We start from the raw sequence: 25,733 nt of genomic DNA, 5'->3' as shown, positions 1-25,733 counted from the left end.
CTGGATACATTTTTGAACTTTAAGATTATCGATCCATGTTAAGCAGAAATAGGCATCTTAAAACGCTTTCTATCTGTAATAAACATATCCCTTTTTACAATTAACAAATACTAAGCATGGCTACTAGTCGATCACTTGAAAATACTGTAATTTATAAATTATTTCCTAAAATTCATGAGGATATTAATAGCAATTTAAACACGGTCGATAAATTAGAAATAGCTGCTGAAAATTATGTTAATAAAATTCGTGGTTTTTTAGAACGTTACATTTGGCAAAATGAACCATTCAATCTACATGTCTCTGAAATAGGTAATCATTAACAACTTATGTCATCTGTTTTTTTAAACCAACTGTTCTTAATTGCCTAAAAGGTTCGCAAACACCTGGGTTAATAAGAAAAAATCCAGCCCACGTGGAGTTTTTTCGCCCAGGGATAAGTGTTTTTTTTTTTTTAGATACATTCTACATGCATAATTATACAGTAGAACCTGTATATTCTACATATTTATACAGTAGAACAATGCATACTTAACAATTTTCGCGTGACTGGTTACAAACGTCGTTGAAAGTGGGAAGTCTCAATATCTGGGGTATGAAAATGCAACTTATGTAAAATAGCATAATAATGCACATTAAGCATATTTACTCTGTAAACTAAAAAAGTGAATGATTGCATTTTAAAAATTTGGGAAATTTCTGTGGCAGAATAATTAGCAACTTCCAGGAAGCAAACTGAAAAACTAAAGAGAAAAACATGACAGAAAGGGACCAACTCATAAGGTATAACTTGTAGTCGTCCCAGAGGCAAACATCTTGTTTTTAATTTTTAAAAATTGCAAGTTTAAGATCTATTTGGCACCTTGGTGATTGTAATTGTCGTGAGGGATCACAATATGGAAATATCCCCTTAATATACATTGTAGTCTAATATTTTAATAAAATATTTAAAACTTTTATCAATTTGATTTTGAAAAAAGGGTAGAAATTTTCACTTGTTTCGAATTCTTCAATTTTAACGAATGCAGCGAATTTTCCAACATCGCAATATCTCTTTTTTTTTCTTGACTTTCATATCCTCAGGAAAAAAAACTATAAGCCATAACCATGGTGTCTTTATAGGATGGAGAAGATAAGTAAAATGTATCAACATAGCTGCCAACTCGACTGGATTTTTCAGTAGACTACTGGATTTTGCCAGTTTCTCCTGGTCTACAGGTTTAATAAAAATTCTTTTGGATTTATTTGCATTTTAGAAAATTTCCTAAAATTGCATAAGTTTTCCGGAAAAAAAATCCCTATTGCAATAGAATTTTTGCTCATATTATTACTTGCTTGATAATTTAAATAAGTATTACTAATACATATTTAAGAGAAATTCATTTACAGAAATCAGTTTAAAATTTTTTTGTTCAAAAATGTTCAGTTTATTTTTTTTTAAACTCTCTTTTTAAATAAATTTTTAAAAATATATTTTTTACTACTTTTGATGAATTAAATGCTTATTACTATTCAAAACTATGAGTAAACATAATATATAAAATTTCAGGTATATTTAATGTCAATGATAACTAGGAAATAAAATATTACAGTTTTTCTGTTTTGATGACTGTAAAATCCAAAACATTTCCTACTTGTAAAACATTTAATACATTTTTTTCCTATCCATGATGGCAGCTATGTATATATTACACTAATACATTCTGACTAAGCAGTGTGAGGATATTTTTAAATTAAATTTTAACTGTAGAATTTAACCATTGGATCTAAATCTGTGGTACCTTACAAACTTCAAATGGAACTCATCCATGAATTGTTTTCTTTTATAGTTTTTATTTTAAACCTCTGTTTTCATAATATATAAGTAATCATATACCTGTTGCATTTATTCTTAGCTATTGCTTCATTTTAGAAAGTGAAATTGCAGAAAGTGTGTTTTCTTGACCGCTTAAATTCATTAGTTCACGTAAATTTTATTTCTGATAATTATTGTGCCTTATAGCTACAGTACCTCACCTTGAAGGATTGACCTGTTTTGAAGATAACGTGGAAGATGAATGGTTCATAGTCTATCTTCTCTTTTACTTAACTGAAAAGGATAAAAATTTAATTGTGCAGTAAGCCTTTGCTTTATTTATTTTCATTATGTTTTTATTGCTATTATAAAGTACAAAATTAGCAGTTGTTAGTTACCACATGATGGCTATTAAAAAGAAAGTGCTTTAAGATAGTGTCTTAAATAGAAATCAATTATTAAAAAAATTTAAATTATGGATGGTTGACCACGTAAACTAAGTGCAGATGGCGCTAGGGGTGTAAAATTGGTCAAAAGACTTCAGGTTTAATACTTCCCGCTAAGTTTTACGCCTAAGCTTGAAGGAACTCACCATCTAATATTATTAGAGTGTTTTCAATATAACACTTTCTTTCAATCTAACTTTCTACAAGATTTTTTTGAGCTATCTGCGACACCAATATCTAGCACCAATATTTTTCTGCATGATACTTTTAATAATAACAAACATATATGTTACTAATTTAAAGGTTATATGTTAATTGAACATGTAATAATTGTTTATTTTTATATTATGGATAATATTCTCACATTTTGTTTTTTCCAAATTATTAAATTTTGTAAATAGTCATCACGATAAAAAAAGTAATTAAAAATCAAGAAATCTGTAGTAGTAATAGCCGGGAAAAGTTCAAGGACGAAATCAAGCGAATCAGAATCCTCAAGTGCCTGTTTCGGTTCAGGATTAAATTGTTGTAATATTTAATATCATAAGAAAATATCGGATTTAAAAACTATGAAGAAATCAATAGCAATAACTGTCAGAAATGCTATTGAATTATTGCCTTAGAAAGTAAATATTCAAATGCCCGATTCGAATTTTACTTATTGTTTGAAATATATCAAAATATTTAAAATCCACATGAATATCAAACACTGCAGATGATACAATCAAAACATTACATCGATTTACAATACTATCGCCGTGAATTGAGCTCGTCAAAAAGTGAATATCTAAATGCATGATTCAAATAATACGTTTAAATTTCAATTGAAAATAAACTTTCTTTTTTTTTGTACTTTTCAAAAGAAAAAAATTTTGTGCAAAAACACTGAAACGTTCTGCAACAATGTCGCCTTGTCGCTGTGATTCTGCCACAATGGACTTCGCAAGCTTGCTATGATGGCTACCCAATAAATAACAAACAGCACTATTTTACACAAATATATCCAAATAAGGGATAGCACTCAAAACATAGCAAACCTTAAACTTTATTTATGCAGTGATATTAATTTATTTAAATTTGTTTTATGGCTCATGACCTGTTAGAATTTAGAAAGTACAGTAAACTCTTATGATTGGTGAAACTCTACACGTAAATGTAAACACAAATCACAATAATAAAACTTCCTAGAATATTAAGTCTCTTCATCGCCTTGTAAGCATAACATAAGTGGAGGGTTACAGCGGAAGTTTTCTAAATATCTTCCGGTTTTAGGGAGCTTTTGTTTTGTTGAAAAAATACCAATATTAGCTTTTAATTTATTTCATTTTAATGGCTTTTACAATCTATTCAATAGTAATTGATTTTTAATATGATGTGGGCAGCTGTCAGGTTCCCATTAATGTCCTTTATGTTTTTATTATTATTATGTTCTATGTATAATTTGCAGAATCGAAGATGAGGATGGAGACTTTTTGCTTATTGAAGCTGCTGAATGTTTACCAAAATGGTTGAATCCAGATACAAGTGAGAACAGGGTAAGCTGATATACTTGATTAAATTAAAATCAATTTTGTAATTCTGGAAATAATAAAATTGTTTTTTTTTTTTTTTTTTTTTTTTTTTTTTTTTGTAAATTTAAATTAAAGTTTGAATTGATAAGGAAAATTGTTTCCTGGATAAGCTAATATTAATTATGAAAAGAATTAAATATCAAAATTAAACTAAGTTATATTTAAGAAAAATTTAAAAATTAATATCTTTAAACTGTTTTTAACAGGCGTCCTATTTATAAGAAGGCTCATTTTTGCCATCCGAGTTTTTCACGCACTTTGGACAGAATTGGCAAGGTTTAGGACAGAATAGATTAATCCCACAGCTTAAGCTATCTTGTCCAAAACCCCTTTGCCCAAAACCCTTTTATTAAAATTTGCACAATTTTAAAAAAATACTGTGAAAAAAAAAATTTTGATTTTTGAACAAGAAACAACCGGAAGGCAAGTTTTTGTTTTATTAAAAAAGTTTATTATTATTTTTAATATTACATTATTTATCCTTATGCAAAAGACATAATTTATCAGCATTGAAAGCATATTTAAAGGATAAGGTATTCAATGAATTGTGGAGCTTCAAAACTTATAAATCTTTTCCCATTATATTATATTTTCCTTTAATAAGTTAAAGCAAATTGTATTAAAAATATCAAATATTTATTAATATATGTAATTTTATGTACAATGGTTTCAGACTTCAAAGTTCGTGGATTAGGACACTTTAAGACAATTTTAGCCAGTTTAAGACAGTAAAACCCACATGTCCTGTCCAAAACCAATTTAGGACATCTAAAACTCCAACCCTGACTTTGAAAAATGGTTGATAGCTTTTCATTTAGTGATGTAGCTAATTTTACCGAACTTAAGGCCAAAACGTTAGTATATGCCTCATATTTTTTCTTCATGTAAACAAAACCTAGTTCTGAAGAGTGCCAAGACACTTCTTCTTTCCTCAAACATACGTGCAAAACCGAACTAATTAGAAAGTAAAACAGATTCAACCTCTTTCCGGGCTTTTTATGTCTCCCTGTGAAGCAAATATTTATATTGAAAACAAAACAGTTAAAAGATTTCACCCTGTTCTAGTTGTGTATTGTTTTAGCGGGGATGGTCGCAGGACAAGGAATTCTATCGATCTTAAAAAATCAGGTGATTTAACTAAAACACACAAAAAATCAGGAGGAAGTGAGTAAATTTGCATTTGAAATGCCTTATATTTAATAATTTTTCTAAACAATAGGTTATTTTATTTTGATTTAGCTTTAATGGGATGAATAAGTGTTTTGTAGTATATTTTGTGTCTAAGAATAAAGCCCGTGAAAAATTCATAATGGAATTTATGGCACTGATTGCAAAAACAGGGGTCTGTATAGGTTTTTCTGAAAGGTACCTATTTTGTGAAAATTTAGACTTAATTTGTGAAAAATTAAAAATTATATTAAAAAATCAATACAAAAATATTGTAAAAATATCGATTTATCGTTTCCAAAGGGATACAAAATAAAATTTTAAGAAAAAGTATTTTGCGAAACTGCTGTTTTTCCTAAAATTGAATTTGTGAAACTACCGTTTTTCCTAAAGTTGAATTTGTGAAAGTACCGCTAAACGGTAGTAAATTCGGCATGGACAGACCCCTGAAAAAGTGAGGAAATTCTGTAAAATTGCTCTAAAAAAGTCAGAAATTTTTTTTTTTCTGGAAAAGTCAGGATATGTTTTTTATTTACATGTGTAACAAAGTTAACTTGCAACAGTATTTTTCTTCAAATTTGCATTCTGAGGAATTTTTATTGTTAAAATTTTTTCATAGATTCTATATTGCAGACTTCTTTTCTTTTATTGATATCTCATTTTTCCATTAATTTATTATTTTCAATACAAATTTTAATAACTGCCTATTTTGATTGCACACTATTTCCAATTAAGTTTAAATTGTATTAATTTTTTTATGTTGTTGAATCAAAATGAATTAAATAAAAGTAATTATGAAGTTTTGTATTTATTGATTTTTAGTGAATTTTTTTATTTATTGATATCTGAATTTTTCAAAGAGATTTTTTCAAATTTATTGCTAATTATTAATGTTTCATTGAAAAGCAGTTTTTACATAATGTTTCATTAAAGCGTGAGCAGTATTTTCCCTACAGCACCAAAAACTTACATGTTTTTTCCTTTTGTAGCATTTAAAATTGTTAATGCAAGAAATGTTCAAATTTCACTATTTTTCATTCTTTTCAACTTTTATTCTGCTTATCTCATTTACCTTGTCATCTGTCACATTCAAGGAACCAAGGGTTTGGGTTTTGGGCGTCCTAAACTGGTTTTGGAGAGGACACATGGGTTTTACTGTTTTAAACTGTCTTGAAGTGTCCGATAACTTAAACCTTTGGTAAAAGGTAATTCTACATGTGTAACCATTGTACACATAATAATTACATATATTAGTAAGTATTTGATGTTTTTTATACGACTCACTTTAACTTATTAAAGGAAAATATTATAATAGGAAAAGATATATAATTTTTGAAGCTCCACAATTCATTGAACAACTTTAAATCTGAATAAATATGTTTTTGATACTGATAAATTATGTTTTTGCATGATAAATTATGCAATATTAAAGATAATAATAAACTTTTTTAATAAAACGAAAACTTTTCTTCAATTTGTTTCTTGTTCAAAAATTAAAATTTTATTTTTCGCAATGTTTTTTTTTTTTTAATTCTGGCATAATTTGAGTAAATAGGTTTTGGACAGGACGGTTTAAACTGGGTTAATCCATTCTGTCTTAAATTTTGCCAACTCCAAATTCTGCGGCAATGTGGCCGTGGTGCTTAGGTCTTAGATGAAAGTGTGCTGCTTGATTTTCTTTTATCTTGTTTACCTCTTTTTAGAATTTCAATATTCCATTTTATATCTTTGATATTTTTTTCTATCCATTTACTTGTTGAATATCTGTAAAAATAATCCAAATCATCAAAAAATTAATGTCTTTTTATTAAAACTTAGTAATCTAAAAAATTTATATTTCATAAATAAATTTCTTTTCATGCTGTTTGAAATACATATGCTTATTAATTGTCAATAATATAGTAATCTCTTGATTATCTGTGGTCAATGTTCAGTCTTGTTTTTTTGCAGGGAAAGGCATCTATTCTGTTGATGGTAATCTTAATCCTATAGAAAGTAAACAAATTTTTGTTTTTTAGGTATTTATTTATCAAGGCTCCTTGCACATAATTCCCTCTGAAGTCTTACCAAGTGGTACGCCTTCTCTCTTGGATGCTTTGACAGCTATTCAGAATTTCTCCTCCACTACAAAAGCCTCAAACAGTGTTCGAAAAGTTATTCAAAACAGGATATCTGGGTAATTTGTTTTACAATAATTTGAAATCCATTTTTAGGCACCAAATTTATTCTGTATAGTAAAAGCAGGGTTGCCACTCCACAAGGAAAAACTGGAAAATACAGAGAATTTAAAAATCATCTTAAATAACAGGAAATTTTGAATTTTTCCTTACAAACTGGGAAAAGCAGAGAATTTTGTCTTTTAAAAATGCAGACCTCTCAAATTGCAATTTATGGGTTATATATAGATGATAGTTCAGCTGCATTAACACTTAACATACCAACACTTAATCTATACATATTTCTACCATAGACGGTCATATGACCGGACTTTATGTTTCTTGATTGAGTGTATGAAATATGGATGGCAGGAAGGATATAAGCTAAAAAAGACTTTATTATAATTAAACAAAATTGTATATTGACAATTTTTATCTATTACAAACACAAATAATAAGAATTTTTAGCCAGTCATTATATTAGTTAAAGATGTAAGTATTGTGTAGAGTTAAGAGGAAATTTAAATTTTTTACAAAGGGGAAAAAAGGAAGTAAATGATTCAAAATTTCAACCATCGAAACTCCAATTAATGTGTTGATGATTGTAATTTTGAATTAGTGTATTTTTCTGGGTGATTTTCATATCTTTAATTTTCTTTTTTCTTAGATATCCTCATAAAATTGATGAATTCAAACATAGGAGTCATTGCTATGTACCATGTTCGATTGCGGCTATTTTGAAAGAAGACCCTCAACTGGTTGCTCCTGCCGTCAAAGCATTTTACCTCAGAGACCCCATTGATCTTAAGGTTGGCAAAAAAAATTGTTAGATACTTTTAAAAAGTAATTTTTTATTTTGCTTTGAGATTCTTATTTTGATTCATTCTATTTTAAATTTGTATTTTATGCCTCAAACATCTGTTTGTTACTCAGTAGGTTAATCTGTTTCCAAAACTGTATGTACTATTACTCTTAGCAATGCTAGGGAACTTCTCTCTCATTCATTTTGTCTTTTCCTCTTCCTTTTTTAATTTTGTCTTCCCATATGCTTTTATTTATTTTTGCATTCCTCATCTGTTACGTTTTGTTTTCCTTGTCTTTTTTTTTTTTTTTTTTTCCATTTTGTCTCACTTTTTTTTTTTAATCCTTTTTGCATGACATTCCTTATTACATTTTATTTCTTTAACCTTTTTTTTTCCAGTATTTTTTTTTTTTTAAATTTAGATTTTTTTATTGCTTTTTTTATGTTTTCCTTTTTTTTCACCTTTAATTTTTGCTGTCATGTGTTTGTAACACCCTTCAATTTTACAAATTTTTGACTTAACAGTAAATTTGACCCTTAAGCCATATCTCGATTCAATCGAATCTGGAAACGATGCCAGTTTTTATTACAAAAGTTCCACCTTGCTCATTGTAATCCATGTATTTTTTTTTTTTTTAGTGTAACAGTAATTGACAGCTGTTATAGTTTAAAGTAAATAATCCATAAGTAATCTTAAAGATAAGTTGAATTGTTTGATCGATTTTATTTTGTGAAGAATAAAATTTTACGCTAATAATTTTGTGCTTTTGCTGTACACATATTTCATTCCGTTCTTGTGAAAATGAAAGTTCAATTTCAGCATGTATACTTTTTAAGGTACAGAGAAACCTCTCGGGAGCCACCACTCTCTATTCTTCATTAAAATGGTCGTTGATGGAGGTTAGCCGTTCTTAGAAGTTACCTGCATTGACTTCAAAATTGTTATCGAAAGTACATGATTTTTCACAAACGAATTTGTTTTAACTCAGCGTTATTTTGTTGGTGCTGAAATGCCGATTCCGTTGACATCATGAGAAGACAGATCTCTAAATTAAACTTCAGATATTATTAACTTTATTAAACAACAAGGAATATAATTGGCAGGCCACATTATCAGAATGGATGAAGACCGTACCACAAAAAGAGTTTTCAGTGCCAAAAAAGGAGGCAGGCCGAATTTGAGATGGATAGATGGCCTAGAAGAAGACCTTTACTAAAAACTCGAAATCGCTATTAAGAAAAAGGTCAGTCTGGGAAAAACTTCTTAAGAAGGCCAAGGACCACCCTGGGCTGTCATGCCATTGATGATGAATTAAATTTGGCGTCTATAAAAATTATCCCTATTGATAAAGCTATGATAAATAAACAATTTCGTTTAAGTTTGCATTTAATTTTATATCATAAAAATGAGTTGACTTCAAAAGAGGAGAAGAAGTTTGTTTGAGACACTTGTTTTTTCTTAAAAAAAAACTTTTTTTTTTTAATTTAGCTTTCTACTCTAGAAATAAATCATTGATACCATCGTCTTTAGTGCCCTCTGATTGCAAAATAAGGTTTTATCGTCAAAAAGAACTATCTTAATAAGATACTCACACAAATATTTAGAATACATTTTAATCTACTTATTTGTCTTGGTAGTTTTTCATTCAGTACAGATGTTTTCCCAGTCGCTGGGAATGGTCTCTCCTGGAAGTATTCTTCAATATAAAGTCTATGGAAAAAATTCCGTGCCTCTCTAAAATGGTTGTAAATAGAAGTGGTCCTTCCTGCAGGTTTCGTTGTATAATGAAATTTATCAGGATTATAGTCCGAGATTTTGCATTTTTATCATTTCCCTCCATTTTTGATTTTTTTTTTTTTTTTTTTTGCTTTGTCTGAAAATGCCAAAAAAGTTTACAATGCCAAAGAAATTTGATCTGTTTTGAAATGCTTAAAAAGTAGTAACACATTTTTTAATTGATTATGATTAGGAGTGCATTTACTAGTGTTTTGAGTTTTGTGACTAACGTACTGTGGGATCATTCTCCTGTGAATAAATTATTGTGGTTAATGAATATAATTATAAATGGTTCTCTTTTTCCCCTTTATTTAAAATATGTTGGAAGCCTGTATTAACTATTATTGTATTGTATTTTATTTTATTATTTACCCTGTATTAAAGGAAATACCCTGTACTGTAGAAAAGCACTAGCAGGAAAATGGTTAGCTTGAAAAAAACTTGAGAAGGCCAAGGCCCACCCTGGGCTGTCAAACCATTGTTGATAATGAATTAAATTTGGCGTCTATAAAAATGATATAGTTATGTGCAAAACAAAATTTTCCAGTTATGATTGATGAAGCTATAATAAATAAACAGTTTTGTTTTTTTAGTTTGCATTTAATTTTATATCATATTATTGTTTATTGTATTGCTGTTAAATTCTTCTTTTTTCCTTTTTCATGTCTGTAGGCTTGTATGGCCATGAAATATTTTGCTCCGGAGACTTGTGTAATGACTGAGGTAAAGGAAATTATTCTTGATTTAAACTAAATTTAAAAACATATTATAAAAATAACATGTTATAGATATAGATCGCGTGTAGAAAGAATTAAAAATGGCATTATAGGGATCCTGTCAGCAGCACTATTGTCCATAATTTCAAATCTGAGATTATTAATATTGTAAAAATTATGTTTATTCTTACACATACTTAGCACAATTTGAAATCATTTTAATAAAGTTATACTTAAAAACTTTGTGCTTTGAGGGGAGGCGCACTTTATGTTTTGAGAAAAGTGTTTGTCTATTTTAAATTACATTTATATAAAAATATAGATATATATAAAAGAAATATGCATATATACATAAAGCTTAAAATAAATTAACTTTTCTAAAAACAAAAAGTGTGCCCCCCCCCCTTAACACGCTATGCCTATGAGCCCAAGAAAGAAATCAGTAAGAAAGGTTTAACTTGCAAATAATAATACTATTAACATAAATTGTTTTCAGTTTAAAAGAAGAAATTAACACAATTGTAATTTATGGTGTTGTGATTTGTGCCTGAAGCTTCTTAAAATTTATTGTAAATTTTTGTCTAGCCATTAGGGGAAAAAAAGTTTCTTTAAATCTAGATTTCTCTGTATATGTTTATATATATGTGGGTTTGTGTGCATATATATATATAATGCATTCCTGCAGTAGCTCGCTGTGGATGAGGAGGGTCATGGAGGATTAGGCTCCACAATTTTATGACCAACAGCATAATTGTTTGTGGCCAGCACAGGCCGCCCTTACCTCCTAGGCAAGCTGGATAGGCCTTAAGCCTACTCTGTTTCTCAGCTTCTGGGATCGAGCCCCAGTTCTACACAATGACAGTTTAGTGTCTTAACATACATATATATATATATATATATATATATATATATATATATATGGTGAGCATATACTTATTATGATATTTTAAGTGCTTGAAAATATTTTTAGAGCTCTTAGAGAGTGCGTATTTCGTATTAAAATTTGGCTACACACCCTATTCAAGAAATCTTGTCATTTTCTTCCTCTTGTTTTCTGTACTTAATTCAACTTTACATTGTTTAAAATTTAAAAGAAAAACCAGTTGTTATATATATCTTCAGTTGCTTTCCTTTAATTTTTATTCTAATTTTATTTTTTTATCTGATTTGCCGAATTTCAATTATGTATGAATTTTATTACAGTTAAGTACAACTTTAACGAAAGTTAATCATGTAGAAATATTTCTTAAGCATCTCTTTAACTTTAATATGTTATAAAATTGAGTTTAGATTGCCATTTACTCCTTAACTGAACAGCTCAAGGTAACACAGGGGCTTTTTCAATCTTTTACAAAATAATTGGTAAGTTAAAGGTTAAAAAGAAGAAAATTCTTTAATAATTCATTAGTTTAAATCTCAATTAATATATTTCTCTTAATTGAAAATGTTTTTATTCAGTTATTTTGTGAGGAAAATACTTATAGCAAATGAACCCATGGAATTTTTTCTGTATTTTGTAAAGAATTCATGTTATTTAGACTAATTTATGTTTATTAAAATTTTATTATGTTGCGAGAAATATTGAATTGTTAACATTCCATTGCATAAAACTAATAAATATTTAATGCTAGTTATGCATTTTTATTTTATACTAGCATATAAATGTGAAAATTATATTTTGGCATTGGCAGCTGGTTTAGAGCAAATATTGAAGACTTACTAATTTCTTAAGTATTTATAATTTTGCATATTTGCATTTTCTAGGTTTTATTCACAAGGTGCCTGTATGCTCAATTATCCAGTCAGGAATATGAACCGGACAAAAGAACCGGTTGGAATCTCCCTTCTCCCAGTAGTGCACAGTTGAAAGCTTGCAAACTCGGCATGAAGTTGGTGAGATACAGAATTTTCAATTATCATACGACATCAATATTTTTAAGCACATTAATTATTATCATTGAAAAGTTTGCAGTGTTATGAAAAATATTTATTTATTTTGAGTGAATGTCAAAAAATTGTAAAGAATTATCGTCTACCCTTTGTGAAGCTTTGTTTTATGTAGAATTTTATGTTTTCACCTCTCGTGAAACTTTTGAAACAGATCAATATTAATATTTTAAAATAGATTTTAAATTCAAATAGATTAGAACACAAAAATATGCAGTTAAGTATGCACTATTTACAGGGGGGGGGGATTTTTATTATCAAAAGCAATGGAACTAATAACTGTCAAGTTTATAAATTTTGGTTTGGTTTAGAAAGGCTGTAAAGTGAACACGGTTTATGAAGAATTTCATTCTGTAGATTTATTAATGTATTATTAGCAAAGGTTTAAAATTTGAAGATTATACACACAAAAAAAGAAAATAGTATTATTTAAATCAAAATATAAATTTTCTGTAAGAAGATGTGCAATATAATTTTAAATTTATAATTATCAACATAGCTTTAATTTTTATGAAGCTAAAATAGCAAAAAGATTCTGTGGTGGGTTTTTTTAATGTAAATATTTTTGCAAGGGATTTCTAAATGAGGTTTTAAAATAATGACATGTTAAAAATCATCAGATATATTTCAATTCTGCTTAAATTCCTTCTCTTTATTAGCAGCTTATAATTATAATTATGTTTTTAAAGTTGTTTTAAAAAAAATAAAAAAAAAATTCCATTATAGAAATAGCATTAATTTAAATTTATTTCTTTTATTTTCAAGGCATGTGGTTTTGAGATTTTGGCTGCTGGTGTTGATAAACTGATAGCAACAGATGATGAACTTGATTATAATTCGGATGTTAGATGGAAGCGTTTCTTAAAAAGCCTTCAAGATAGAGGTTACTTTCGGGTGAGTTAGGCCCTTGATGGTTTGTAAATCAATTTTTTTTTTAACCTTCTGAATTGTGTTATCCAAACTAGCGACTTTAGAGGACTCACTCTACTTTTGAAGGCATGAATTTAAATAGATGTGTGAATTTAAAATCAGAAAGCACATATGTATATTGTCATTTTTCATTATATTACAACTGACAGTTATGCAAAAGAAGTTTCTTAAGAATTGTGCCTTGAATATTTAACAGAAAAACACTATCCCTCATTAATTTTAATTTTTCTTACTGTTTACAGATTAATTAGATTGCTTACTAATAAAATAAATTGTCTTTAAACCTTTTATCATAGTGCGTTGCATTTTTCAAAAGTGCTTAAAGATGCTTATTTTCGTTTTTAAAAAGTGCCTAATTTTCCCTTTTCGAAGATGAGATTTTTTTCTTTACCTTGTCGATTTTCGTCACGTATTATGCAAACGCATGCTTTTAACATTTTTCTATTCAGCGTTTTCTCAATTAATTCGGCCACAATCTATTTTGATGTCCCGTCAGTCCATAGCGTATGAAAGCACCAATAATTTTACATGTTTGATGAAATACTTGCCGAGTCCACGTGTGTGTCTACTGAGCTGAGGTCGGTGAGATTCTTGCACTCTCGTGTACAACTCTATTGAATTTTGCATGATATTCTCAATTTCTGGCTTCATTTTCCACTGTCATTAGGCAACACCTCCTAGAAAGGAGTAGGCCTCAGCACGGGTTACCGTAAATATCCTTTAGTAGTCCAAACAAAATGACATATTTCATATTTTCAACCACTGCGCAGCTTAGTACCCCAAACGTAATGACATCTTTCTTATTTTTCATCTATTACTCAGTTAACTTTGTCACATTGGACTACTAAATTGATCCGTGCTGAGGCCTTCCTTCTTCTAGGAGGTGTTGCATTAGGTCATACGTCATAGGTCACACCCAAAAACCTCATAATTTTTTTATAATGGCTAATATGATCAAGAAAAGAGTTCTTTATGAGAAACTGGTTATTTTATCATGATCATATAAAGTCTTAAAAAATTATTTTTAATTTTGTTAATGTATATAGTGCTTAGAAATATTTTTGAGTGCTTAAAAGGTGCATATTTTTTGTTTTCTTCAGAGTTATTCATGAAATAAAATTTTAAATGAATGTTTCATTCTTAATGTCCAAGATAAAGCAAGTTATCACAAAATAAGTTTTAAAAAAAAGTATGTATATTTTTTTTAAGAAATCATTTTTTTTTTTTCTTCTAAAAGTTACGGAATTTAGTAGCCCATCTTTGATGAGACCCGGGGGTCTCTTTTTCATGTCTATGACTAGGCAGACCCTTCGATCAGTGACTTGAAAGGTTGTCTTATATTTTTTTTAATAAATTTTCTTTTTTTTTTTTTCCTTTGCTTCTAGGTTTGTTCAACTTAATTATAATTTTTAACTTAATTATAATTAAACTTAATTATAATTTTTCTTTTTTGTATTGTTTTCTTTATTCTTACATAGTTCTCATTGTAAAATTTAATCGTAATTTTTAATATTTCTTGTGAAATGGATTTTTCAGGGAGAAATTGAAGGCACCCCCGCATATCAGCGACTTCTATTTCAAGCTCAAGATTTTTATGTGTCTTCTTTGAGAAGAAAAGACAACTGCAATCAGCATCCAGGATTGCGCATTCAAAAACTTCTGCAGTCTGTGAATTTCAAATACGAGGAAATGGTAGAAAAAGAGAAGCAGTTGAAACCTCCAGATGGTATTATTGGCACATTTCTTTTATAACGCAACTGTGTTTTATAAAATCATTTTCAGTGTTACGTAGTGTTTTTAAAAAGTACTTATTTTTGATTTACGTTTTTTAAAACCCCTTACAATTACTTTTATTATTTGGAGTTTGTAAAAATTGCTTAATTTTCTATCTTTTAAAAGATATTTTTTCTTTCCTGTGTCGACTGTCGTTCTAAATTACAGAATTAATTTTCTCTGCAATATTTATCAGAGAGTGTTTATTTTATCATGATTCTGTAAATTTTGTGAAAATATTTTTGAATTTTATTGTTATGTTTAAATAGGAGAAAGTAATTTTTATTACTGCACAGATCCTAATTATGAATTTTTTTTTTTTTTTTTTTGAAAAGTGATTAATTATATTTTTTGAGTGCTTAAAAGGGGCTAATTTATTTTCATAAAACTAATGATATATTTGATCGTTTTTTTTTCTTTGTCTTATTTTGGCCATCAAATAAAAAAATTTATAAATTACCTTAATTCATTACTTTTTTGGAAAATATCTTTAATCTTAATTAAATGAGGCATTTTAAAAAGAGAATCACTACCAGTGAAGGTATTTTTAAATTATTTAACTCATATTTATTATCATTATCTCTTTTTTTTTAAAAAAAAACAACATATTTTTTAGTTTGTTGATAAGCAATTTGCTAGTGTGTATTTTTCAAAATGTATAAAAACTATTCAAACTGTTTGATTTAGATTACTAATGTGGCTTTTGAAAGGGTGATTCATTAATTAATTTTTATGAAGTTATATAGTATGTTTCTATGTTGTTCGTGAGCATATTATTAGTTATGTATTCAGTTTTGGTATTTTTTTTATATCCATGTATATTATTATATGACGCCATGTGGCTGAGCAGTAACGCTTTGCGCTGCCGTGCCTCATGCCCCTGGTTCGGGCCGGGCGAGGTTGACTCAGCCTTTCATCCCTTTAGTGGGTCGATAAGTGAGTACCAAGCATGCTTGGGAACTAAACACTGGGGGTTCCGCGTTCGACTGACCACCTGACTGGAGCATCTGCTCCGTCACCCCAGAGCCCAAGGTCAAGAAAACTGAGATGGGCACAGTAGGCCTTGGTCATTAATGGGCTGTCACGCCACTGAGTTTAGTTTATATTATTATATCCATGTCAGCTTAATTTTTCCTGCAGTAATTGAATCTCAATCATTTAAACTTTGCGCTATTAGCATCTCATTATTCAACAACCTTTTTGAAATGACCTTTTCTACCAATTAATAAACCAATCCTCTTTTTTGAAATCTTGTATTAAACTTGATACTTCTCATTCCATGAAGCATTCTATTATTAAATTTGCTGCGAACAAAAGACACGGTGCGTAGCATTTTTAAAAAGTGCTTATTTCCGTTTTTAAAAGCCGTTAAACAGGGTTTTTTTCCTTTTAAAAAGTGCTTGATTTTTCCCTTTACAAAAATTAGTTTCTTTTCTTTTGCCGTGTCAGCTTTTGCTTCGTATTATCCGTAGCGTATGCAAGCGCCAATGATGGAATACTTATGGGTCTGCATGTGTGTCTACTGATCTGGGTTAGGTGAGATTCTTGCACTCAGTCATGTGCAACTCTGCTGCATTTTGCAAAATATTCTCAATTTCAGGCTTCATTTTCCATCTTCTGAGATCGAACTTCGCAAAATTTCTCGATCTTTTTATAGTGGCTAATGTAATCAAGAAAAGAGTTCTTTGCCAGAAACTAGTTAATTTGTCATGATCATGTAAAGTCTTTGAAAATTATTTTGTTAATGTATAATTTCTTGTTGAGGCTATGCACGCTGGTCAAAGTTTTTTTTGCCTTCCTTTATTGTTCATTATTAGAATTTTATTGTGTTTACGTATGATAATCTTTTTTTTCCCCGCTGATGTATTAGAACTTGTATTTTTGAAATGACTGGCTTTATTTCAAAAGAAAATCTTGTTTTAGATGATAGTTGGATGGATATTACTCCTGAAGTGTTGGATTCTATGTTAGAGAAAATGGCAAAACAACAGCAACCGGCTGAAATAGCTGAGAGCATAACGGGTGGATTGAAAACCTTTCTACAACAGGAATCTGGATTAGATGGTGTTGCACCTAAAAACACCAAGAAGCAGAAAATAAATTTTGATGCCGACGCTTTTACAGAATCTGTCAACAAAATACTTGGTAAGAAATTTGGTCAGTGTTTTGTATGTCTGTGTGTATATATGCAGGGTGCGTAGCATTTTTAAAGGTGCTTATTTTCGTTTTTTAAAAAGTGCTTAATTTTCCCCTTTTCCGAAATGAGATTTTTCCTTTTCCATGTTGGTTCTTGTTAAGAACTATGCAAAAAGTCCCAGTTCACATTGTTCTATTCAACGTTTTCATAATTAATTCAACCCCAATCTATTTCGGTTTATTATCAGTCTGTAGCGTTTGAAAACGCCATCCGTTCAACATGATTAAAAATGTCATGATTTTTGACAATTGTCAAAAATCAAACCTAATTGTGATTTTATTTAAAGTGCTTAAAAACATTATTTGAGTGCTTGAAAAGTGCTTATTTTTGGTTGAATAATTTGGCTATTTACCCTGATCTATTTGGGACAAAATTACTTAAGCATCTAAAATCAAAAGGGGGTTTGCATATTTCTAATGACAAGGGGAGAAAGAGGCGCAATGCTCATATAAGACACTAAATCTTCAAAACAAAATTTAAATAGAAGAATTAACACAAATTTGGGGGGGAAATTACACTAAAAATTGAAATAAAGATTAAACTTGAAAGAAAAAGTAGGAAAAATAATTCTTTAAAGAGTTTTAAAATTTTATGAAATAATAAATTTTTTTGCAGAAAGTTTCTTTTATTTTTTTTATTATGTTCTTAAAAATAGATGGTAGCGAGTGCAAAAATGTTGAAATTAGAAAAATTGGTGGATTATAAACTTTAGAAGTATATTGTTTTAGAAAAAAATGAAAGTTTTAACTTAATAGTTATGGTCTTTTTTAATAATTTTATGGTTCAAAACAAGGGTGCAAAAAAATTTTAAAGCCAGATATTTTTCCAAAATACAGTTTAAATTCCCCTAAAATCATAAGGCTCTTTTTGTAGTTACAATAACATTTTCAAAGTATTTTTTGTGAGTTAAATTTGTATATTGTTAAAATAAATTTTTTTGCATTTGTATTTAATTAATAAATTGACATTATTTGAGTTATATTTAACATAAGACAATAACTTCATTCTTTCCGTTGTAGTCCAGCATTGGACTGATCATTAAAACAGAGTTCCCAGTAAATCACCATAGTCAGGCATCACTGCCTGTGTTTAGTGTGTGGGTGGGTGACGACTTCGATCAGGGTGTGAAGGTACCAAGGTTTTGCGGCATCGGTTCTCATAAAACTGTTCTACCATAGAGTCAGCCCTTAAAAGTGCTTTTTTTTTTTATTCAGGATTTGTAAAAAGTGCTTGATTTTCTATCTTTTAGGGAAAAAATTGCCGTGTCAATTGTTGTCATAAATTGCAAAAAATTCATGATTTTTACAATTTTTTCTGAAATAATTATCAGAAACTAGTTATTTTATCATGATTATGTAAAGTTTTTGAAAATGTTTTCGAATTTGATTGATTTTATGTTTATAAATTAAGAACTTTAAGATTAAAAGAAAAATGATTTACATTAATGCACAGATCCTAATTATAATTTTTTTTTTTTTTTTTTGGAAAGTGATTAAAAATATTTTTTGAGTCCTTAAAAAGTACTTAAAAGGTGTTTATTTTTTGTTGAAAAATTTAGCTTCGCACACTGTCTAGTGTGACATGAATAAACTACTATTAATACTAATTTCCCTCTTAAAATAGTTTTTCCTGGTTGGGAAAGGGGATGTGAATAACACTTTTTTCCTTCAAGGTTGATGATTCAAGGCAATTTAAGAGTTTTAAATTATCATTGTCATCGCTTTTTCCTCTCTTTATTTATAAACAGTTTAACTTAGTTTTATTTTCCAAACAGGCTTTAAGAGTTGTGGGAATTTAAATTATCTCAACAAATGATATTTTTTAAAAGATCATGTTATTTTTAGAAGCGTTTTACCAATTTTCAAAACTTAATTTGTATGTAATTGTCTAGCTGTAAAAGAGTCTTTTTTTTAAATTCTAGATTTTAGAATACCTGAAATGGCAGGGGATAGCTCGAGTTCATCAATGGATGGCTACTCTGACGATGATGATGGTGATGTTTCTCTAAGCAACAACTGTACTGGTCAGTTAGGTTTTATTTATTGGACAGTGTTCTTGAGTCTATTTTATTTAATTACATAAATAGCAGTCCCGCAGTGAACTGATAGTAAAGATACAGTTTCCAGTAGACCGCTGAAGTCAAGCATCACTAGCTGCGGTCAGTATGCGAGTGAGTGACCATTTTGATCAGCCTGCGTAGAGACTGAGGGTGTGCGTGTCATTCCTCATTTAACTTTTCTACCAAGAACTGCTCAACTTTGCACAGGTTGTCTGGCTACCAAAGCATTATAGCCGTCCCCTCTGCAGAGGATCAAAATTGCCATGGCATGTCTTCCGATCATCCTCAGGGATGTATTCCAGATCGTTGCCAATAGTCCATTAGTGCGACGAAAATTACCCACATAAATAGCAATATCTTAATTATTAATTTGCTAATTGATATTTTTAAAATTTCTGTATTATAGTTTAACCTCTGCCAATTGTTCCTCATGGAACCATTCCTTGTAAATAATAGATACTGGAAATCGACAAATTTAGATCAGCATAAAATATATGAACTTGAAAATTTTTGAAATATAATAGACTTGAAAGTTAATAAAAGTATAAACAAAAATTTTATTGCAAAGATATTAATGGGGCAAAAAAAATTCATATAAACTCATTTCTTTATTATTTAAAATAATCAGAAACCAGGCAATTTTCACCATTTGTTACAGTGTGAACACATCATTTCAAAGGCAGATGTGGTTCAATCTTTAGCTTTTACACCCACTTCAGCAGTTTTATCAATTGCTGTAGTGTTAGTATCAACATTTACTAAACTCAAAACAAAACTAACTTAAATGCATTTTTTAATTGATGGATGTTTCAAGAACAATCTAAACAGATTTTACTGACATTATAAGAATACCACTTGCGATGGGACTATTAAAACAAGACAATAGATCAACTCAGGGTTGCCACAGGCAACTAAAATGCGACTATTTGCAACTATTTTCTGCCTGAGGTGACTTTGGCAACTTTTCTTGCCTGAAAAGGCTAAAAAAGCAACTATTTTCAAGAAAAGGAGACTATTAGGAGACTTTTCTGCACTCATAGATGTTCATCAATGTTTTTTAGTGTTAATGGGTTTGACAACCTGTGTCCCGCAAGAGCTTCTGAGCACAATGAATTTTTTCTTAAAAAATAAAAATTGTTGAACTGTTGAATTTCAAGTTTGAGCCATCACTTTTTAATGCGCTCAATTTGCACAGATTCCATTTTAAGTCTATTTTGTTTCCGCCTTTTCAACGGTTATTACTACGAAATTCTGCTTGATTTAAAAAACCCAATTTTTAATACGATATTACAATACTAGAATTTCAAATTTGAGTAATCACTTTTCACTATATATATATATATATATATATATATATATATATATATATATATATATATATATATATATATATATATATATATGCTAAATCAATTATTGCTAAAATGTTTTATAAAAAGTATTTTTTGAATGAATTCTAGTAATTAAAAGTACTTAATTTTCTGCAAATAACTATTTTTTTATATAAAAATTCAGTGCTAGAGAACACTTACGTTTATATAAAAATCATCATATTTGCCACCAACTTTACTAAATGGATCATTGTATATGATAATTAAGTTATTTATAAAAGTTTAGTCTTATTAATGGTGAGTTTTTGTTCTTATTTAGCCAACTATTTTCATAATTTTCGGCAACTATTTTCATGCTTTAGGCTACTAAAAGCTACTATTTTGTTTATTTTTATCTATGGCAACCCTGCAACTGTATTTTATTCATAACAATATATTCAATAGTACTTTGTTAGCCAAATTAAATTTTTAATGAATATTTTTCAAAGCTTTGATGAAGTTTAGACTTAGAAAAAAAGATTTTTTAAAAAATAAGGCTTTTTTTTTATAGAAAAGCTTGGTTCTGAAGTTCTCAGTGAACAGATGCAGTCTTACATGGAGGAGATGGATCGAGAACTCGCCAAAACGAATATTGGCTTAAGTTTTGAAAAACTACCACAGCCGACAACAAAGAAGGTAAAAAATTTCTTACTCATTTTTATATCCTTTCATACCATGTACAGTGGGCAAAATAAAATTAATGGACCACCCTGAATAATGTTTGGTAAATGATCAGATCTTTACTTTCTGAAACTCAAACATAATGGTTAAAGAGTGATTATCACTACTTTGTTATAAAGTCTTATAACTTAAAATACTTTCTCTGAATAAGCACATATCTTTTTTATGATAAATTCCAATCCCCAAAGTATAGCTGCAATCTGGGAAATGTGGACAGCATAGTTTGGTCGGGAAAGTGAACTACCGAAAGTGTAACTCTTAAGACCTCACAAGAAAACTCAAATGTCTACGGGATGGAGGACAGTGTAGGAAAAACTTGAAACCTTAGCTCTAGTGGCCAGTAAAAATCCTTTAGAAATTTCAGTGGGTTGATTCATGATAATGGGGGGGGGGGGGTCGACAGGTTTTAAAATGGCCTCTGTTCATTTCCGAGGCTTTCCTTTGGCAAGTTATCACTACTTTCTTGAGATGCAGCTGTCGGATGAAATAGAGTGGAGTGAAAAATTTTGCGAAAGGAATGCTCTTCCCTTTTTTTCCTTGTGGTCAAATATGAATTTATTTTGTGAGGGGTCAGGGGAATAAAAGAAAGAGAAAAAAGATGCTCTTCCTAAGAGTTGGATTGGAGTTAATTTAAGTATAAATAGTTTTAATTTATGCAAACATTAATGTTAAACATGAAGAACTTTCAACAATAAGAAGAAAAATTTTATTACTCCACATATCCTAATTATATATTTTTAAAGTGTTTAAAATGTGCTTATTTTTTGTTGAAATACTCGGCTACACACCCTGTTTGTTATTTAAACATAATTAGTAATTATGAGTTGATGAGCTAATGCTTTTAACAAGCTGGAGGATAGATGAGCAGTGAAATTAAACTTATTAAAAATTATACATTACATAATTTAACTGTGCCATCCAGTGGCTAAAATAATAAACATTGAATTAGAAAATAACTCAGAAAATATGTATTTTATAACATTATTACTGTTTTTATAAGATGAAATCTTGCTTGATTGAGATTAATTATTTCAAAAATTAATTTTCTTTCTTAATACTGTTTATTTAAAATGATATTAATAATCACAAAATTTCAAAATGATGATCAGAGGGATGACTCACAAATTAATGCTTAGTTGCATCCGAAGTTAATGAAATACTTAATATTTTTATTTTTAAGTTCTGATTATTAAATAATATTAAAAAATTTAAGCTTTAAATCTTCTAATTGTCTCTTAGTCAAAATTTACTCCAATTGAAAATTTAATAAGTAGGGGACATTTTAGAGTAGAAAAGAGTCAGTTAACTTGATTTTTAATTTAGTTCATATTTTGAAATGTTATAAATATTTAAATTAATAATTTTTATTGTTTTTTTTTGTAATGTTTTGTTCACATTTTAGAAAACATGTTTCTGAAGTTTTATATTGCTACCCAAAGCTTAGTTCTCCCTCCCCCTTCAAAACTATGGTGACATTTCTGTTAAATAGTTGTTTTTATTTTTACAGGTTATCCGCGCACCTGGAAAGTCATGAAAAATCATGGAAAGTCATGAATTTCAGTATTAAACAAAATTTGTCATGATTTTAACTATTTTTTTAAAAAAAATCATGGATTTAGACTGCCGAAAAATCTAATTTTTAAAATGGAATCCCCCCCCCCTCCTATTTTATGGTGTTCCGAATATCTGAATTCCTAACAAAATCATCACTCACAGTCGCATTTTATTAGAATATAAAATGTATTTATCATGTTCTTTAAAAAATTTGGTGTTCTTTCAACAAATTAAAGAAGATACATAATTTCTAGAGCGAATTAACTTTTAAACTTCTGTGATTTAAGAATTTTTATTATTTATTTTTAATTATTTTATTAATTTAAAATTCTAGCTGAAGTAAACCAGTCATTGACAATCTTTTTTGTTCCGAAATGAAAACAGAAAAATCAGGAGTATTTCTTTCCTTTCCATTGAACAAGAAAAGTATCTTTTGAATAAAATTCTGCAGAAAAAAAAAGGAAAAAAATGTATTTGCTTTTGCATTTTTTCCAGCTTTTTTATTGTTTCTATTGTTCTCTTTCTTTACTCTATTTTTTAAATTTAAGATCTATAAATATGAAGATGCATAGCATATCAGTTATGGTTATACTTATCATTTCAATGAATGTTATTATAATGCTTTTTTAAATTTATTGTTGTGCTTTTGTAGGAGAAAATAGTAACTTCTTTAAGTCATGAAAAGTTCTTGGAATTAGTCATGGAAAATCATGAAAAGTCATGAATTTGAAAATCTAAAATGTAGCAGATACCCTGTTTTTAGTTATTGTTGTATGTCAAATATTTTTTGACACACTGCATAAATTATCAGTGAATAGCATTCAGTTGTTAAGCTTTGTACCACAGATAGGGTATCTGCGCCCCTGGAAAGTCATAAATTTTGGTTTTGAACAAAGTTTGTCATAAAATATCATTATTTTAACTTCTTCTTTTTTTTAAAAAAAAATCATATAAAGTCATGAATTTAGTTTGCTGAAAAATCAAATCTTTAAAATGGAATTTACCCCCCCCCCTCCTAATTTCACAGTGTTCTGAATATCTGAATTTGTAACAATATCTTACTCGCAGTCAAATTTTAGTAAAATATAGAATGTTTTTATCATGTTCTTTAAAAATTATCTTCTTTCAAAAAAATGAAAGAAAAAACATCAATTCTGGAGCGCATTATCTTTTAAACTTCCATGCTTTCAGAATTTTTGTTATTATTATTTTTTTTTTTTAATTTTATCAATTTAAAATTCTAGCTGAAGCAAGCCAGTCATTGGCTGTTTTTTTTTTTTTTTTTTAATTCTGAAATGAGAATAGAAAAATCAGGAGTATTTCTTTCCTTTCCGATGAACAAGAAAAGTATTTTCAGAATATAATTCTGCCGAAAAAAGGAAGCAAAAGATATTTGCTTTTGTATTTTTTTCAGCTATTGTATTGCTTCACCTCTTTCTTTAATATGTTTTTTTTTTAATTTAAAATCTATAAATGTGAAAATTCAGAGTATAACAGTTTTGGTTAATGCAACATTTCAATTAATGCAGGCTGCGTACAGACTCCTTATACTCCTTGAAAATAAAAAAGTCTCCAAGGAGTATGTGGAACTACTTAGATTTCCAAATTTGTCCTTAGAGACTCCTTAGATTATTGCATTGCATAGATGAACTTACTAAGTCCGTTGATGAATTTGCTGTTCAAGCAGGGAAACTAAATGATATGACTTAGCTGTCAAAATCTAATAGTTTAAGAAAAACTTCAAAAGAAAAAAAATTTAATTGCAAGAGTTAGAAGAGACAAATAGCAGCAAATAATTTTAATTTTACTTGTTGCAAGCAAACTTAATTAATAAGCTACTGTGATTTTTTTTTTTTTTTTTTTTTTTTGTATAAAATGCCTTATCTTATGTATTCGAATTTAAAAATATAAGATTGGTAGGTTTTTATGTTAATCTTTAACATCTGTACTTCAACAAGATTTATTAAAATATTTGAAACTGGAAAATGTATTAATGTGTAAAAGTGATAACTTTATTTATTTTTCTTGATGAAGTTTCACAAAGTCAAAATTCATTTCAAAAGGGCTAGAAAAAAATATGCAAAATATACATTTTTGCAAGCTCCTTATAATAACTGCTTTTTAATTTTAAAAAAAAACTGTCTAGTTATTTTTTGCACAAAGTTTTTAAATTTTTGATAAGCCCTTAAGATTTTGGACTACTTGGATACTCCTTGGATTTCTTCTTCTGATCTCTGTATGAACCCTGTTAATGGAATTATAATGCTCTTTCATCATGAAAATTCGTTATGTCATGAAAAATTCTAAGAATTAGTCATGAATTTGAAAATCTGAAATGTAGCAGATATCCTGCATATAGTTTTCATTTACAAATTTGTATTTTATGATGAAATTATTTTTGTAATTTAGGCTCCTTTAGCCAATTCAGATATTGATTCGGAAGACGATGACTTCCAACCGGTGGACGTTGATTTGAATGCTTTGAAAAATATTTTGGAATCTTATTCGAGTGAACAAGGAGTACCAGGGCCCATCAGCACTCTCTACACTTCAATGGGAATGCAACTCCCACACAATGATTCATCCTGAATTATTTTATTTGCTCATCATTCGCTTAAGTGAACAAATCTTTCTTGCCAAGTTAAGATATTGTAAATATATATTTGTGTTTATGTTGTCTTCAGATGTTTTTACATTTTTGTTTTACTCTGTATTCTAAGTGAGAGCAAAAGGCACTCTATTTATTTTACTTTAAAATTTTTACATTCAAAAATAAAACTTTCTGTTCTGAA

The 25,733-nt window shown here is 28.7% G+C and overlaps 1 protein-coding gene across 1 annotated transcript; it reads left to right on the top strand.

The window, feature by feature from the left end:
• Positions 1–49: 49 nt before the first annotated feature.
• Positions 50–25,733, top strand: ecd (ecdysoneless cell cycle regulator). The gene is made up of 13 exons (XM_016069961.4): positions 50–312; positions 2,003–2,117; positions 3,689–3,776; positions 6,998–7,155; positions 7,803–7,944; positions 10,387–10,437; positions 12,195–12,323; positions 13,143–13,271; positions 14,844–15,033; positions 17,004–17,225; positions 19,199–19,300; positions 21,218–21,342; positions 25,351–25,733. Exons 1-13 carry the CDS (start codon positions 117–119, stop codon positions 25,528–25,530), a joined length of 1,827 nt encoding a protein of 608 aa, XP_015925447.3. The 5' UTR covers positions 50–116; the 3' UTR covers positions 25,531–25,733.

This window comes from Parasteatoda tepidariorum, chromosome 4, assembly GCF_982258835.1.
Source record: "Parasteatoda tepidariorum strain Cologne lab strain chromosome 4, Ptep-v5.0, whole genome shotgun sequence".
Lineage (NCBI taxonomy): Eukaryota > Metazoa > Arthropoda > Arachnida > Araneae > Theridiidae > Parasteatoda > Parasteatoda tepidariorum.
This window is presented reverse-complemented; position numbering and strand designations above follow the sequence as displayed.

What these genes read in the sequence shown, in the direction of transcription:
- ecd (XM_016069961.4), top strand. Translation starts at nt 117, where the DNA reads ATGGCTACTAGTCGATCACTTGAAAATACTGTAATTTATAAATTATTT. An exon ending in TCTACATGTCTCTGAAATAG is followed by an intron (nt 313 to 2,002) that starts GTAATCATTAAC and finishes TGTGCCTTATAG; the next exon opens with CTACAGTACCTCACCTTGAA. An exon ending in ATCTGTCAACAAAATACTTG is followed by an intron (nt 17,226 to 19,198) that starts GTAAGAAATTTG and finishes TTTAAATTCTAG; the next exon opens with ATTTTAGAATACCTGAAATG.